Raw genomic sequence first — 16,563 nt, forward strand, 5'->3', positions numbered from 1 at the left:
CGTCTAGACAATCAGGGTCAAATTTCCAATTTTGCTTAATAATTCCTGGAGTATCACGGGGTGAGAACAGAAAGAAAATGATCAAATAAAACAATGACCGTTAAGACTGGGCGTTACCGACGCCGCGGCTAAATCTGTCCGCGCTACGCTTCCGTAGTCTTTCCGTCCTGCAGTCGTTTACGCGACCGCGGCCGGTAGTGACGTCACGAGATTTGGAGCTCGCGGGAGAAGTCGTCTCCGCGTTCGGGTGGAGAGCGCGAGCGCGCGCGCGGGACTTTCAAGTGTGGAGCCCCGGGAACTCGAGCCGACATGAGCCTCTGGGTGGACAAATACCGGCCCTGCTCCTTGGGGCGGCTGGACTATCACAAGGAGCAGGCGGCCCAGCTGCGCAACCTGGTGAGTCAGCGGAACGGGCGGGCAAAGGGGAGGTCCCCTGCGCGGGGGTTTCGGGCCCGTGAGGAGCGGTGCGTCGCCCTCCCCCCTCAGAACGTGATGGATGCTGGAGAAAAGAAAAACGGGGAACGGGGAGAGAATGTGGGGGTGCGGGTTTTGCTTGTAAACGAGAAAAGTCTCACTGAGAATTGTCGTCTGAGCCGGGACGTGAAGGCAGTGAGAAAGCCCTCAATACAAAAGGCGAGGGAAGAGTGGGCCGGGAAGGGGGAAGGGCAAGTGCAAAATGCCCGAGGCAGGAGTGTGCACAGCCTATTCTAGGAGCCTCCAGAAGCCCAGTGGAGCTAGATAGTAGCGCGCCGGCGGGCAGAGTAATAGGAAATGGGGGAGCGTGTGTGTGGGGGGGGGGGGAGGGGAGTGCGGATCCAGTAGATCCTTGGTGAGATGAGAGGCCGTCGGAGGGTTTTGAGTAGGGAATTGACATCGTCTGACTGACTTAACAGGCTTACTTAAAATTCTTGGTGTCATTGCCCTCATTTACAAAAAGGAAGGTATCGGATTTATTAATTCCTAAAGTCGTTTCTAATTCTAAAACAGGTTGTGTTAGGTTGTCCCTGAGTTTAATTCCTTATGGAAGATTTTTTTTCTTTTCCCCATCTTGATGCCTGTTTTTTTTGTTGTAGTTGATAAAAGTGTCTAACGGCAATGTTTTGTGAAAAGCAAACTGAATCTTGTAGGGAATGGAGAGGTAAGAAGGGTCTGGAGGAGAAAAATTTAGTGTCTTGGGAAGCTGTTTATCCGCTCCTTTTAAGGGCCTAAAAGTACCATATGCTGATGGAAGTATTTTTGCTCAGCACTCTGGTCTTCCCACACCCACCTTTTTCAGATTTACAGGTACTATTTGCTAAGTATTATTTAAAAATGAAAAATATCTATCCTTCTATCCTTATGTATGAAAGGCGATAGAAAAGTTGATAGTGTTGTGAGATTGAAGGGTTTTTTTCTAGTTCTCTTCATTAATTATTGGTATTTCACCTATACTAATTTAAAATAAGTCTATTACAGCTGTATACTTCATTTATAGACAAATTGCGTTTTCCTACAATAGCTTTGACTTCACCTTTCTTAGTCATAGGATACATTTTATTTTACTTTCTATGCCCATTTTTTTGTTGTACAGAATTTGGAATAAATATTTTGGATGAAAATTTAATATACTGGTCTTATGTGTTAACAGATTTGCTTTTCAAAAATGTTCACCTGTTTAGTGTTGAATTTACAACTTAATAAAACTATGAGACATTTAAAGCATACCTTTTATTTTTGGGGAGATTGAAGTTTTAAAAACGAAGGCAGTAAGTATTCGTGGAGCACCTACTATTTTCCATGTACTGTATTAGGTGAATAGTCCTTTCCTGGAGACTCTTTTCTTTTTTTCAGTGCCAGAGATAGATGAGTTTAGAAAGTATTGAAATTCACTGTAATAAGCACTTCTTTTAAGACCCTCATTCTTTTTTTCTATAATGGTTATTTACAAAACTGTGGCGCCACAAGATTTTATGCACCTGAAGGTAAGGTCTGTGTTCTCGTCATCCTCATAGCCTTCAATGCACTGATTCCCAAACCTGACCAATGGTCACAGTCACCTGGGAAGCTTGTACTGCAAGGCAGCGCTGTCAGTGCCCTACCCCATCCCCTTGCTCTTAACTCGTAAGTGCACACAGACTGACTTCCAACTCCCTGCATCTGCGCTTCCTGAAGGCTTTCTCTTGCTGACACCCCTAAGCAGACTTGAAATGCCTGGAAATTAATGCCTTCTCTTTCCCCCTATCCCCAATGGATTGATGAGAGCATATCATACTCCAGCTTTCCCACCCCTTGGGTGGGTTAATTCCATAGGGTATTTTTTTACTGACTTTAAGAGTGTCCCCGCAGGATCAAGCCCCAGGTGCCCAGAGTGGTATTTAAGTTCATAACATACTCTTGTTGGCTGCTTTGCTTTCCTTGTTTTACTTTTCTGCTCCATTACAAAGTTTTCATTTACCTCCTAAATAAATGAGATGCACTCATTTGTTTTTTATCATAAGGACTGTTTGTAGAAGCTCAAACTAAGACAGACATCAATCTCAGTTACGGAGTCATAATCTCATGGATGGTGACCAGTAATCAATCAGTGTTTTTATTTTAAAAAGTTCTCTAGGCTTTTCTGACAGTTAGCCAGGTTTGGGAGTTCTTGCTTTCTAGCACATAGTGTTGTGTCCTGCATGTACTATACTAGGTATATAAGTTATATAAAATTTATGCCAGGAGAATAATCAACATTTCAGAGCTAATTAAAGAAAAATCTGTCTCTTTGTATATATATGCACATACACATATATGTTTGAAGTTCATAGGTAGACACACAAAATATTTGATACTTAAAAAGTAGTTTAATTCTACCTAGAACACTTGTTTGACTAGGGAAAATGCCTCGTTCTTTATTTTCCAGGTGCAGTGTGGTGACTTTCCTCATCTGTTAGTGTATGGACCGTCAGGTGCTGGAAAAAAGACAAGAATTATGTGTATTTTACGTGAACTTTATGGTGTTGGAGTGGAAAAATTGAGAATTGAACATCAGACCATCACAGTAAGCATTTCACTTTGAGGCCCTGTGAATATTTATGGCAGGCATTTTCAATCCTCATTATATATGCCACACACCCCTTACCATTGCTGCCCAATGTATGATTTAAGTAAGAATTTCATAGGTAATTCTGGTGCACAGGATTGAGAGCTACTGATTTATAGACCTAAATATTAAAACTAGACCAAAGTCAGTTGTGTTAGAGAGGAAATATGAGCAACAGGAGATTTTGGGTAAAGTGTAGGTGGTGGGATTTATTTCAGATTACCTAGTAAATCAGTGGCTTGGCTGGAGCTAGAACTCAAGTTTCTAAAGTTCGTTGTTCTGAGAACAATAGGGGGTATGGAAAGTGAATGAGAAAAATTTTAAATGTGGCATCAGGCACCTTGGTAAAGATTGGGCAACTCACTCACTGGGAAAGAAGGTTTGAGCCTCTGGGATGTTCCGAGTTCCCATGATCTTGCCCTGGCTGAGCTTTCCAGCCTCATACCATGCAATGCATTTTCATACTCTTTCCTTAGAGATGATGTTTGAGATCTAGCTGAAATATGTCATCTCAGAAGTGCCCGCCAACCCTGTTAGAATTAATTTTTCCTTCTACAGCCTATAGTTTATACTTTTTAGAGTACTTAACTTTATTTTGCCTTGATTATAGTTGTTTATACATCTTCTATTTGATAAGATTGTTTCAAAATTTTGTAAGGAACATGTCATATTCATTTTCATATTCTTCACAGCCCCTGGTGTAGTGTCTTATACATATTAGGCACTGAAAAAAATGGCATGCTGAGTGACTGGATGGTAGGTAGTGCTGTTAGAATCTTTAGGAGAATAAATGGATTTTCGGTTAATGTGGATTAGCTTGTATTTAGACACATTGAATCTGAGGTGTTGGTGGTACATCCTGGTGGAAATTCCTATAAAAGGTGCAGGGACAAATTTAAGAAGAAAGATGTGGGATCTGTGGGAAGAAAACTGTAATATCTTATAAAAGAACAAAAAACAAGAGCTGATCAACTGGAAGGATGCAGCATGTTCTTAGATGGGAGGCTTAATATTTAAAAATATCTGTTCTTCCCAAGTTACAGTATAAATTTCAATGAAATCCCAATTAAAATCCAACTTTTTTAAAAAAATTTTTTTTGGTGAGGAAGATTGGCCCTGAGCTAACATCTGTTGCCAATCCTCTCTTTTGCTGAGGAAGATTGGCCCTGAGCTAACATCTGTGCCAATCTTCCTCTATTTGTTGTATGTGGGACACTGCCACAGCAGGGCTTGATGAGTGGTGTGTAGGTCCGCACCTGGGGTCCAAACCTGTCAACTCCATGCCACCAAAGTAGAGTGCATGAACTTAACCACTACGCCACCAGGCCAGCCCCCCAACTTTTTAATTATATGAAATGATCTTAAAGTACATATGGAAGAATACGTTTCTGAGACTAGCTAAAGTAATTTTGGAAAAGATTTTGTGAAGTGGGACTTGTGTTACCAGATATTAAGTCATATTGTATGGCTACTGTAATCAGAACAATATTGTATTGGCACGGGAATAAAGAATTAGATCAGTGGAACTGAATAGAGAGCCCAGAAATATGACAAAGGATCTATTTCAAATCGGTAGGAAAAGGATGAGTCACCAAAACGTGCTAGCATTACTGGTTATCTACCCAGAAGAAAATAAAGTTGAATCTCTTAACACATAATTTATAAAGATAAATTCCAGATGAATTAAAGACTTACATGTTAAAATGAAACACTAAATTTCTTAAAATAAAATTTCTTAGACTATATGAACACCTGTGGATCAAGAATACCTTTTAATAGAAAACATGGAAGCTGTGGAAGAAAAAATATATACTTGGGTATATTGAATTTTAAAAGTTTGTATGACAGAAGATAACACATAAAATCAATAGAAAAATGAGATTGTCAAAAAATATTTGAAAGGAGTGTGTTAGATGAAAGATTTTACAAAATGACAATGGAAAGACAGCCTGGTAGAAAATTGAATAAAAAATCACAGGAGAGAAATATAAATGGCTAATAAACATATGCAAAGATGTTTAACTTTTGTGATACTCGAGGAGAAGCAGTGTGAGTGTATTATATACTCATAAAATTGGCAAAAATTGAAGGCATGGTAAAACCTACTACAGGTGGGGAACATTGGCGAAGAGTATTCATTGCCAGTGGGAAAGTGAGTTGTTAGGTTTTTTTGGAAAGCAGGCTGGTTATACATACACACACACATACATATAAAAGTTTAGAAAACGTACTATCTTCAGCAAATCATTTATTGAGAATCTATTACATAGAAATGAAAGCAGTGCATGAGATGTGTGTACAAGGATGTTAATTGTGGAATTGAGATGGCAAAAAGCGAGAAGCAAAATGCCCATCTGTATGACTGGCTTTGGGACATCCATGTTATAGGTTGATAAGCAGCTATAACACCCTATACCAGTTGTCTGAGAGGGATTGCCTAGATGTATTGTTAAGTAGGAAAAGCAAAACACGGAGAAATATATATGATTCCTCTTTTTCTATTTTTTACAAGAAACTCCATATAAACATATGGAAATATATTTGTGTGTGTTTATTTTTGTGTGTTATCATGGAAAAGACTGACAGGACATACACAGATTGTTTACAGTGATAATCTGCTGATAACTGGGGATGGTTCGGAGATTTCTGGAGGTAAAGGAGCAAAGTAATCACAATAAAAACATGATGTGTGATATGACCCGATTTATATAAAGACATTTATCTGCACATTAAGAAAAGAATGGGATTAATGAAGTTAAAACATTAGTGGTGTATCGAAAGTTTTTTTTTAGTAAGTATAAATTGTTTATATAATTAAAAAACAATGAAATACAGAAAAGAGGAGAAATAGCCAATAAATAAATGTTAAAAAAATGTTTTCTTTGTCCACAGACTCCATCTAAAAAGAAAATTGAAATTAGCACTATTGCAAGCAATTACCACCTTGAAGTTAATCCCAGGTAAGTTGCAATTATATAGAAATAAGCATTTTTAGAATAGTGGTGTTCAGACTTTTTTTTTTTTTTTAAAGAGCAGAACCCTTTCTTGAAATAAAATCATGTATGGAAACGCAGTATATAAAACAGATCAAAATGAAGCTGCCCTGTGTGAATAGGGAGCCTAGAACCTTCTTTCCCTTCTCCCCAGAACCACTTTCCCTTCTCTCTGAGACCCCCGAGTCAAATAATTTTAATTAAGTTTTCTTGCTCTACAGAGTTCAATGTTTTACGCAAAGTATGTTGCATAGTCAGTAATTTTTTGTTAAATTATATTGACTCAGAACTGCTGAGCAAAGTGTGTTTAAAAAGCTTGTAAAGTCTGGAGTGAATATTTCAGAAAGTGAATTTGGATGATCAGATCTTTCTTTGCCATTTCCTTTGTTTCTTGATTAGAGGGTATTATAATAGTCCACCAACCAATGTCTATATTATCTATCATGAGATAGTAAGATTAGGATCTTGTTGGGAGGCACGTTGAAAACTCATGCCACAGCATTTAAGTAATGCTTAGACTAAATGGTGTAGAAATGATTGTGTTGGGGGCAAAGTTGGCTAAACCTTCAGGGTTCTATGGGACATGTTTTTGAAGAACAGAATCAAGCATATCTTCAGGCAAAGGCAGCTTTATGGGCAATGGCATAGAGACGAGAATAAATATCCATTTCAAGACTGAATGGAGCAGGAGGAATAGAATTGTAAGCTAATGTGTATTCAGTAGCAGGCACTGTGTGAAAAGCTTTACGTGGATTATTATATTTAGTTTTCATAACAGACAGGTATCATTATTTTCCCTAGATATGTCAAAGAAAATTAAGAGAAATAAGGTTGATGGGAAAAGGTCTGATCATAAAAGTAGAGAGAGTGTTAATTCCATAGATAAAAGGGAAATGTTTTGGATTCTTGACTAGGAAAGGAACACTCCAGGTATGTTGATCTGATAGTAGTGAATTGAGAAAGACTTAATGGCTGTTTGGGAAAATAAACTAAAGCTGATCGCTTTGCCCTCTTTTTCTCATTGTGAGTTCCTCTGTAGCAAGAATAGCCAATTAAAGATAAAGCTGATTGTTTTTCAGGTGTTTGACATTCAGCCTGAATTAACCAGGTGATTTATGTTGGTCTGTGAGGTGCATGACTTAAGTGGTAAAGCAATGATGTGGGCATAAATGACAGGTAATGCCTATAAGAAGTCAACAGCTTACAGAGATCTGACTTTGTATCTTAGACACCATTTGCTTATCCCATCCTCTTGCTTAGACCCTGAATCAGCTTGATGCTAGTGTTGGGAGCAGACTTGACTAGGCTTGTTTCTCTCTCAGGCCTTTGCTATTTTGGTGATGGGGAAGAGGAATAGAGATTACATTTGTTTCAAAGAGTTATTTTTATATTTTGAGAATATAATATATTCTTATATTAAATTAGCTGTAACTAGTTATTAACTATAGTGGGTACAGAAGTGTCAAAGTATTTGATAAACTTAATTATTAGTTATTACTCTTTTTAAGTAACTGTAAACTTAATATAAGAACATGTTTAGTGTTTTCAGTGATATTAATCACATTGTAATTGAGTACTGGAATATTGTTAGTATTTAAATGACCCTAAAATACTTCACTTTTAAAGGTTTGTGAATGTAATTAGGTGTTACTAATTTTGATTAAAATTTTAACCACTTAAGATCTGTAACATTTTTCTAATAATAACAGATTAAGAATAAAGGCATGATACTTTCTAAATATTTATGTGTATATTTACCATCATTTTTCTTTTGTAAAGTGATGCTGGAAATAGTGACCGGGTAGTAATTCAGGAGATGTTGAAAACAGTAGCACAATCACAGCAACTTGAAACAAATTCTCAAAGAGATTTTAAAGGTATGTGATAAAAGGATTTTTTTAATGAGGCAGACACTTAAATTGTAAGCAGTGAGTATAAGAGAAAATGTAGTGGGAAATGTAAATTCCATCCATTTAGCAAATATTTATTAACCTGTTTTTCTATGCCAAGCATTATGCTACCTTTTTTTTTGGATATAAAAATGAATAAAAGAGGCATGAACTCTGTGCTCATGGGAGTTTATAGTCTAATGGAATTGAATTTTGGTGCAAAGAGGACTATTTGTGCCACCCGTATGTTATTTTAGAACTAGATGAGTAGTGAAAACGCTTAATTAAAAATAAGAAATTGCATTATTTAAAGATAACTGTTCTTAGGACTTAAAGATAACTGTTCTTAGGACCAAAGTTATACATTCATTATCAAATATTTAAATAAAAAGAAAATTAAAATCAACTATAATCCCACCATCCAGAGACAGTTACTGTTAATGTTTTTCTCAATACCTTCTAGTATTATTTATGTATGCCTACATTTTAACTGAAGATTTTGTGATGATAAATATGCCAGCATTTAACATTTTGGTATAGTTTGCCAAATTCTTCATCTGAAAGAGAGTATAGATTTATACTACCACCAGCAGTGTTTGGGAGTACCCATTTCTCCCCAACATTTATCAACACCGGATAATTATTTTTAATCTTTGTCAGTTGGAGAAAATTGTTTGTATTTTTTCTTTAGTGAATGTGATAATTTTTCTTTTGATCATTGCTCATTTTACTGTTTGTGAATTGCCTGTGCATATTCTAGCCTATTTCTTATCTTTGCACTTGATTCTCTGTATTTCAAAATAAATTTACGTTTACTTATTTATTTTTTGCCACTATAAATGGAGTCTTATTTATTCTTTTTTGTTTACATATATGACAGCTATTGATGTTTATACCTTAATTTATATCCTACTATGTTGTTAAATTCTCTTGTTGTTTGTAATAGCCTTTCCGTTGTTTCTTTTGGTTTTTCGGATATACATTCATATCATCTGTCAATAGAGATAATTTTTCCTCTTCCTCTCCAATTTGTATGGCTTTATATACTTTCTCTTATCTAACTGTTTGCTAGCACCTCCAATATAATGTTTAATAGTAGCAGAGATAGGTAGTGGACATCCTTGTTATGACTGGAAGGAGAACCTCAGGGTTTCCACATTTAGTTAATTGCTGGATTTTGGCCTGAGGTATATCTGATCATGATAAGAAAATATTTATCAATTCCTATTTTATTGAATGTTTCTAACATGAACATGTAAATTTTTTCAAATCCTTCTTCTGCATCCATGAATGTGGTTTTATGATTTTTCTTCTTAGTTCTATTAATACCATATTATATTACTGGATCTTCTAGTGAAATTGCTTTCCATTTCTGGAGTAAACTTCACTTGGTCATGATGTGTTAATTTTTAAAATAGGCTGCCTACCACTGATTTATTTTTGTATCAGTTGGTCTGTAGTACTTTTTGTTCAGTGTGCTCTTTATAAGATTTTGGGATTAATCTCCTTGTCTTTATTTTTCTTATTCTGTTCAATTTAGATTCTATTTCCAGAATTTCTCCTCAGTGTGGAGCAGTGTCTCGGAAGGGGGCTTCGTTTTGTTATTTTCAGTTTACTGCTCTGTCAAACGTTATTGCATCAAAGTTCATTTGCTCTCACCCATGAATTGAGCCTTAGGGATACTGTTTTCAAATTGGCGCATGATGCTTTCCAGCGTGTTCTCTTGTGGGTGATTTGGGATTCTCCTGTTCTAAAGGCTGTCAAAAACCTAGTGGATTCCAACCAGTTCCTCCCATAGTTGCTCGTTCTCATTTGCTAATATTTGAGGGTCTTAGGTAAAGTTTGTCACCTAGTTTTGATGTAAATGTTGTCCATGAGTCTTGGGTCTTAGAATCTTTAGTTGTTGTGGCTGTTTTTTGGGAGACATCCAAATGCTACACTGCTACCACTGCCATCTTCTAGAAATAATTTAATATAATGAAAAATACAGCAGTTGGCTTTAGTCCCTACCTACATATTATTCCTGAAACACTTTAAGGCCAGTCCTTGACTATTGCCAGGTGGAATCTTACTATACAAGTGACTAGATGTCTTTTTGTCTTGTTGGCTACATCTCTTGCGCCAGTGCTTTCCAAAGTATATTCCTTAGAATGCTAACGTTTAAGGTGTTCCACAGAAATGTGCTCCTAAGATAAAATATTTGGGGAAAATGCAGCACAGTACGTCCTTGTCTTGGTGATTGTCTGGAACTGTCTCTGCCTCTTTCTAAATGGTGATTTTTAGTGTATATAAATGTAAAAAAGGCTGCAATAAATTCTACAACATAGTAATAAGCTCTTTAACTTCATTTAGCCTAGTGTTTCTTAGGCTTGTTTGATTATAGAATTTTTAAAAATAAAATAAGTTTTCTCACCACACCTCTAACTTTCGTATGTCCTTGACAAAGGGAAGAGTAGTATATCAGGCTTATTATTTAGGATTTCACTCTGAATAATGAGGAGGAAGAGAAAGAGATAGATACTCAAGTTAACATTTGTTTTGTTTCTCCTTGACTCAGTGGTATTATTGACAGAGGTTGACAAACTCACCAAAGATGCTCAACATGCCTTGCGTAGAACCATGGAAAAGTATATGTCCACCTGCAGATTGATCTTGTGTTGCAATTCTACATCTAAAGTGATACCACCTATTCGTAGTAGGTGCCTGGCAGTTCGTGTGCCTGCTCCCAGCATTGAAGATGTAAGTCATGTTAAACTTTTCAGAAAAAATGCAGTTCAGCATCTGTGAGTAGTGTGTGTACATCCTATCATGGTTTTTTTTTTTTTTTTTGTAAAAATATAGTGAATTGTATTAGTAATTCAGGAACAGCTATGGCCTGGATGCTAACCATCAGTAGATGCATAAACAAATGTATATATACATACATATATATATATGTATGTATATATGGTAGTAAATACCAGATACCAATGTATAGAAAGTGTTCTCTTTAAATCATCTCTTAGCTTAAATGAGTAGGTATTATGAATTTTACTAAACTAGTTAAGGGCTAGTTATTTAGTGTTTTCTACCTCAACCAGATTTAATTGGCTTTGGAGAAGACTTGAGTATGGAGGAAGTAGATTTTGTAAGATGATTTGGGAATACCTAGTCCCTAGTTAAGGGACCAAAGTTAGTCTGAAACAACATAATACATAATTTTTTTCTTCATTATTCTTAATGGCTATCAGTAAAAATCCTAATTTCTCACAATAAGCAGCTTTCCTGCTGTTAATAGATTTGGGGCAATTTTATGCAAAGTAGGGATAATATTGTGACATGGTGTTAGTTGCAGAGGAGTGAATACCTGTATTCTAAGTTTGGCTTGTAAGAATTTGGGGAGTAATACAGTTGAAACAGTCTATAAAGCAGGGGGGACCACCAGGTTCCACCACTCCTGTGGGCACTGTTCATGTCTTAGTACATGCAAATAACGCCCCCTGAGTCATGCAGAATTCAGCCTGTGCAGCTCTACTTGGCAACCCTGTGAGCAGTGCCATTGCCACCAACTGTGGGACCCTGTGTCTCCTCCTCCCTGTTGCCTCACGAGGCTGGCAGGCTGGGAGCTGGGATCAGGTCTTCCTCCAGTTGCAGGGCCAGCTGCTGCCTCTTCCTGACAGCTAGGCTAGACCTCTGGCTTCCTGCTAAAGGAGCATATGGGTTAGGGTAAGGTAGTGACAAAAAAAAGGAGTCTATAAAGATAGTATCAACAGAAATTGTCTCAATATGCTGTTTGATGGATTGTCCCTTTTTGTTAATTATTTTATTTGTAGATTTGCCACGTGTTATCCACTGTGTGCAAGAAGGAAGGTTTGAATCTTCCTTCACAGCTGGCTCATAGACTTGCAGAGAAGTCCTGCAGAAATCTCAGAAAAGCCCTACTTATGTGTGAAGCCTGCAGAGTGCAACAGTGAGTGAAAGGGGTCAATTACGACAGGAAACATTTTGGGACATCAGCACACTTCATTTAATTTATTGTGTTCTCTTTTTGTCATGTAGATATCCTTTTACTGCAGATCAAGAAGTCCCTGAAACAGATTGGGAGGTGTATCTGAGGGAGACTGCCAATGCTATTGTCAGTCAGCAGACTCCACAAAGGTAACCAGTATAAAAGATAACCTTAAAAGTTTGATCGAGATGGTACAGATATTCTGAGTTTTAGGTTAGCTGTTTTATACTAACACCATGCAATTTAAAGTTATAATTAAATCTTAAATTTAAATACTAAACTTTTGAAGAAAAGGTAGGATTTAATTTTAGAAATTTAGTGGTTCAGAATAGTTGGTTTGTGGTATCATGGCTTTTTTTAAGCTATTGACAAATGCAGAACTTACACATAAATTAAAACAAATCTTGCAAGTTTTTGTTTTCCTTTCAGAATCTCAGATGACTTGAGCAGATAACTTCATCGTAGAGCTTCAGATTCTTCATTTGTATAATGAAGATACTATCATTACCCTGCCAAGAATACTTGTATCTTTGTTATGAAGAACAAAAGAGATTGTGTGATAGAACTAGAAAACCCTGTGCTCAAGTATGATGATAGGCTTTGTTAAGAATAATATTGTGTATATGCCATGAGTATTTAGGAAGTGTTTTGTGGTGCCTTTGCTGCACAGTTGTTTCCATTTACTTCTGTGGGTCTATTCAGTAGAGGACCGTACTGAAAATACTTCAACCACTACTTGTTTGATTTATGATGATTTTGATTAAGAAGGGCAATCTGTGCTTCTCCAAATTAAGAGTGACAGTCTTAAGGCCCACTACCTTTGGGAAGCCTGAAGGTTCCTTCGGCTTGCTGAAACACAGTCTCCTACTCTTATTGCCTGTCGGAATTGAGAAACTATCTGGACTTTAGAGAAGGTTGTTGATTGTTTTAGGAAACAGACTAGCCTGAGTGCAACTACTAAAATGTAAGCTTCTCTGGCTTATATGAAAATAATCTTGAGGTGAATATGCTGTATTTCTCCTTTTGGGTAATACATCTGCGGAATGTTTATTTTTATAAGAGATTCTTCAAAGGAAATTATAAAATGTTCTCTTTGCCTACCATATAGGTTAGTGGAGGTAGATAGTCATACATAATGGGTACTTAATATTTCATCAGAGTTTGCTTTGAATTCCTATAATTCAGTTATTTTAGTTGAAGACATTAATAGTTTTCAAAAAGTGCCAAACATTTTAAGTAGTCTCTTCAGAAAAGGAGCCTTGACTTCAGGAAAAAGTGTGCATTCCATTATGTAAAATGTTTATAAGCAGTGAAGAAGTCTCAGCCTTACAGAGATAAAATTCAAACAGAGTTTCTTAGGAGCCTTTTTCTTTCATGGGGTATTTCCACACTGAAGATGACTTTCTTGTTTTTGTTCTAATTTTAAAGAAGAAAAATTAATGGTAGTAGTAGAACTTTGCTACTTTTAAGAGGTTTAGGTACAGATGTTGCAGTATTTGACAGTTATTAGATTTATTTTTAAGACTTGAGTTGATTATTGCTTTGCTTAATTCTTCTAGCTGCCACTACCCTTTCCTCCAATTTTCCAGGTTTTGGCAGCTCATAAATGAACTTCTTCAAGAAGAGATGCCACTTCCTGTTTAGACTATCAGTTTTTTGGGAATTGATTCCATTGTGCTGCGTAAAAAGAAATTTCTCTCCTTTCCAGAAAGGCTTGGGCTGTCCAGAAATACTAAGAGGGCTGGTGTTGTTCTAATCATTGGTCCACATAGTACTAAATGACTGCTTCTGATTTTTGACCCCTTAGTCTTGCTGTAATATTTATAGTCTTGATTCTTATTTGATCTTTCTTAGAAAAGTCATAATTTTCTAAATTGAATAGCAAGTAAGATTTAGTGAACAATTATTATGTTGGCTCCTAAGCTATATCTCATTTAATTCACATAACAGTCCTGTGAGGAAAGTATTATTACCATATTTATTTTGTGGATAAGAAAACTGATATTTTGGGAGGTAGTCATGTTTTTAGGGACATTCAGTTAGAAAGAGCCAGAGACAGTTCTAGAATACCATGTTTCTCTGACGGAAGAATTTGTACTCTTTATCTTTTGCAACTCCCAAGAAATAATGACTCAGACATAGTAAATGTAGAATGTATTCATTTGTTAGAAGCTAAGTCATATTTGAAATGAACTCAGACTGAGATGATATGCATGTGAACATGCATGAGATGCAGAGTAGTTACAGGTCAGTTGTATAGGCAAATATATCCTGAATTAACTTTTCAGAAATAAGCTATATGCATACTTATTAAAATAATTTTCTACAGTCTGTCATTTATGTCTGTTTTTTTATGCTTTAATAATCAGGTTTTATTTTTGAGATAGACTACCATGTCGGAGAGGGAACAAGGGCTTTGGAGTCAGACTTGAATTAAAATTCTGTTTCAACTGCACGAGTTTTGATGGAGGCTTAACCTCTCTGAACTTCAAATCTTTTCAGTAAAAGCGAGTGGTGTTGTGATGAATAGTGTACTGCAGTGAACCTCATACAGAGTATGGGGTTAAGTAAGTGCTTTGGCAGACATTGGAAGGGTATGGGCTTTGGAGTGAGACAGATCTGTGCCTAAATCATGCTTCTACTGTGGTCAGCTTTGTCAGGTTACTTAAACCATCTGAGCCTTAGTTTTTTCATCTAAAAAATGGAGATAATGCTCCCTCACAGCTGGTATGAGGACTGAGTTAAATTATTTGTTACAGTGTCTTGCACATGGCAGGTGTTCAAGAAATGCTAGTTCTTTTTTTCACCTTATTTAGTTTTATTGTGGCACAGCTTCATACTCCTGGAGTCCCAGCAAAGGGGTCTGAACTTCTCTGTTTAAGAAATCTTTGATAAATAACTTCCCTGATTGATCTAAAATATGAAACATCTGTGATATTATTTTAGTAAAGATTCTGAACAGTATTTTCCCTTTTGGAGTAGGTAAGTATATATAGAGAGATAAAGATAATAATTGTTTTATGTGTATTTATAATTTTGTCACTTTTATTCTTGCTGTTTTAAAATGTCATAAGTATATTTCCCTCCACCCTTTTCCCTCCTGAAAATGTTATGAAAAGGCCCTAAATTAAGGGCTCACAGAGGTTGGCATGTTCATATTCACTTAGGCAGCCTGGTTCTGTATCTACCTGTAATCTCTTGTACTGCCTCTTCTGTGACAAGACAACTTTGTTTCCCTGCCTTATTGGTTTTTTACTTTGAAGTCGAGGCAGTAGCTTTAGATTATATATCATGCTTATATCTCTTTTCTCACTTGTGTAGTTGACTAGTGATTGTTAAATCTTTTCATGACAGTTTTCTAGATGTCCTAGCTATCATCTATCTGGAGAAAAAATAAGCATATTACTTGATATGTCATTAAAGTGTGTTAAAATTCATAGTGTAAATAAGCTCAACCCTCACTATTCATGGTCTTAATTTTTATCTGGTACTTTCATGATATTTTGATATAACTAAGAACCCTGAATATAAATGTTGTCTGACTTTAAAACAGTTCTGAAAATATTCTTTTAGAAAAATGAACTGAAATTAGGAAAAGCTTCTATATGTGTGTCCTGAGCGTGATAAACCATTTAAGAAAATGTCTGTATTGGATCATCTAATTCATAAAGTAAGGTAGCATGCTAGGTACTTGGAAAAATTACCTCTTATTTTTATCACAAAATATTAATTATTTTGTTTTATATAGGCTCCTTGAAGTTCGTGGCAGACTATACGAGCTTCTAACTCATTGTATTCCTCCTGAAATAATAATGAAGGTAACCTGATTTCAGATCTTGAACTGTTTATAACCATAAAATTTGGACTTTGGGTATGTGATCACAGGGCTTTTGCAGTGCTAAGATACGTTGTGACCTCTTTCTATCCAGCCCATTAATTAATTAATTAATTTTTACTTCTTTTTTGAATGAGAGAAATAAAAGCTTGTTCAGCTAATTTTTTTTTTTAATGATTACTTTTTAAATTACTAGTTATCTTTCTTCAGGGCCTCCTTTCAGAACTTCTACATAATTGTGATGGACAACTGAAAGGGGAAGTGGCCCAGATGGCAGCTTACTATGAACATCGTCTACAGCTGGGTAGCAAAGCCATTTATCACTTGGAAGCATTTGTGGCCAAATTTATGGCACTTTATAAGAAGTTCATGGAGGATGGATTGGAAGGCATGATGTTCTGACATCGATCAGCAATTCTTCCTAATACTTCTCAGTATCAGCATTTACATTCAGTTTATATTGGAAAAGCTGCAGGTAAAATAAACTAACTTTACTTAATCATGTCTTATTTGTGTTTTTTTGGTAATAATTTCTGTGTGAACCATTAGTCATTATCCTCTAAGTTAAATAATTGGTCCTATTCTTTTGAAATATATTGAAAGGACACAACTAGAAATTTTAAAGTCCAGGAACATGATTTTAGTTTACTTAAAAAAATTGTTATCCAAGTATGCAATGTTGATCCTCCTATTTTCCATCCAGTCTCTCACCTGCTGGAGAAATTTACACATAAACAAAGATTATTTTCTATCCTCCAGATGACCATTTTTGGCCACAGGTACATAAATAAGTCTTT

General features: G+C 36.1%; 1 protein-coding gene across 4 annotated transcripts; it reads left to right on the forward strand.

Moving 5' to 3' along the window:
- Window positions 1–211: 211 nt before the first annotated feature.
- On the forward strand, window positions 212–16,270 carry RFC3 (replication factor C subunit 3). Of its 4 annotated transcripts, none has more exons than XM_058547995.1 (9): window positions 212–396; window positions 2,882–3,019; window positions 5,954–6,021; window positions 7,834–7,931; window positions 10,501–10,682; window positions 11,756–11,892; window positions 11,982–12,080; window positions 15,680–15,749; window positions 15,977–16,270. In XM_058547995.1, exons 1-9 carry the CDS (start codon window positions 310–312, stop codon window positions 16,166–16,168), a joined length of 1,071 nt encoding a protein of 356 aa, XP_058403978.1. In that variant the 5' UTR covers window positions 212–309; the 3' UTR covers window positions 16,169–16,270. The 4 variants fall into 4 exon arrangements, with proteins under 4 accessions (XP_058403978.1, XP_058403977.1, XP_058403979.1 ...); XM_058547994.1 differs by lacking the exon at window positions 212–396 and adding an exon at window positions 478–633; XM_058547996.1 differs by lacking the exon at window positions 212–396 and adding an exon at window positions 906–1,284.
- Window positions 16,271–16,563: the final 293 nt, after the last annotated feature.

This window comes from Diceros bicornis, chromosome 9 (genome assembly GCF_020826845.1).
Source record: "Diceros bicornis minor isolate mBicDic1 chromosome 9, mDicBic1.mat.cur, whole genome shotgun sequence".
Lineage (NCBI taxonomy): Eukaryota > Metazoa > Chordata > Mammalia > Perissodactyla > Rhinocerotidae > Diceros > Diceros bicornis.

What these genes read in the sequence shown, in the direction of transcription:
- RFC3 (XM_058547994.1), top strand. Translation starts at nt 493, where the DNA reads ATGGATGCTGGAGAAAAGAAAAACGGGGAACGGGGAGAGAATGTGGGG. An exon ending in CACCTTGAAGTTAATCCCAG is followed by an intron (nt 6,022 to 7,833) that starts GTAAGTTGCAAT and finishes TCTTTTGTAAAG; the next exon opens with TGATGCTGGAAATAGTGACC. An exon ending in CTCCTGAAATAATAATGAAG is followed by an intron (nt 15,750 to 15,976) that starts GTAACCTGATTT and finishes ATCTTTCTTCAG; the next exon opens with GGCCTCCTTTCAGAACTTCT.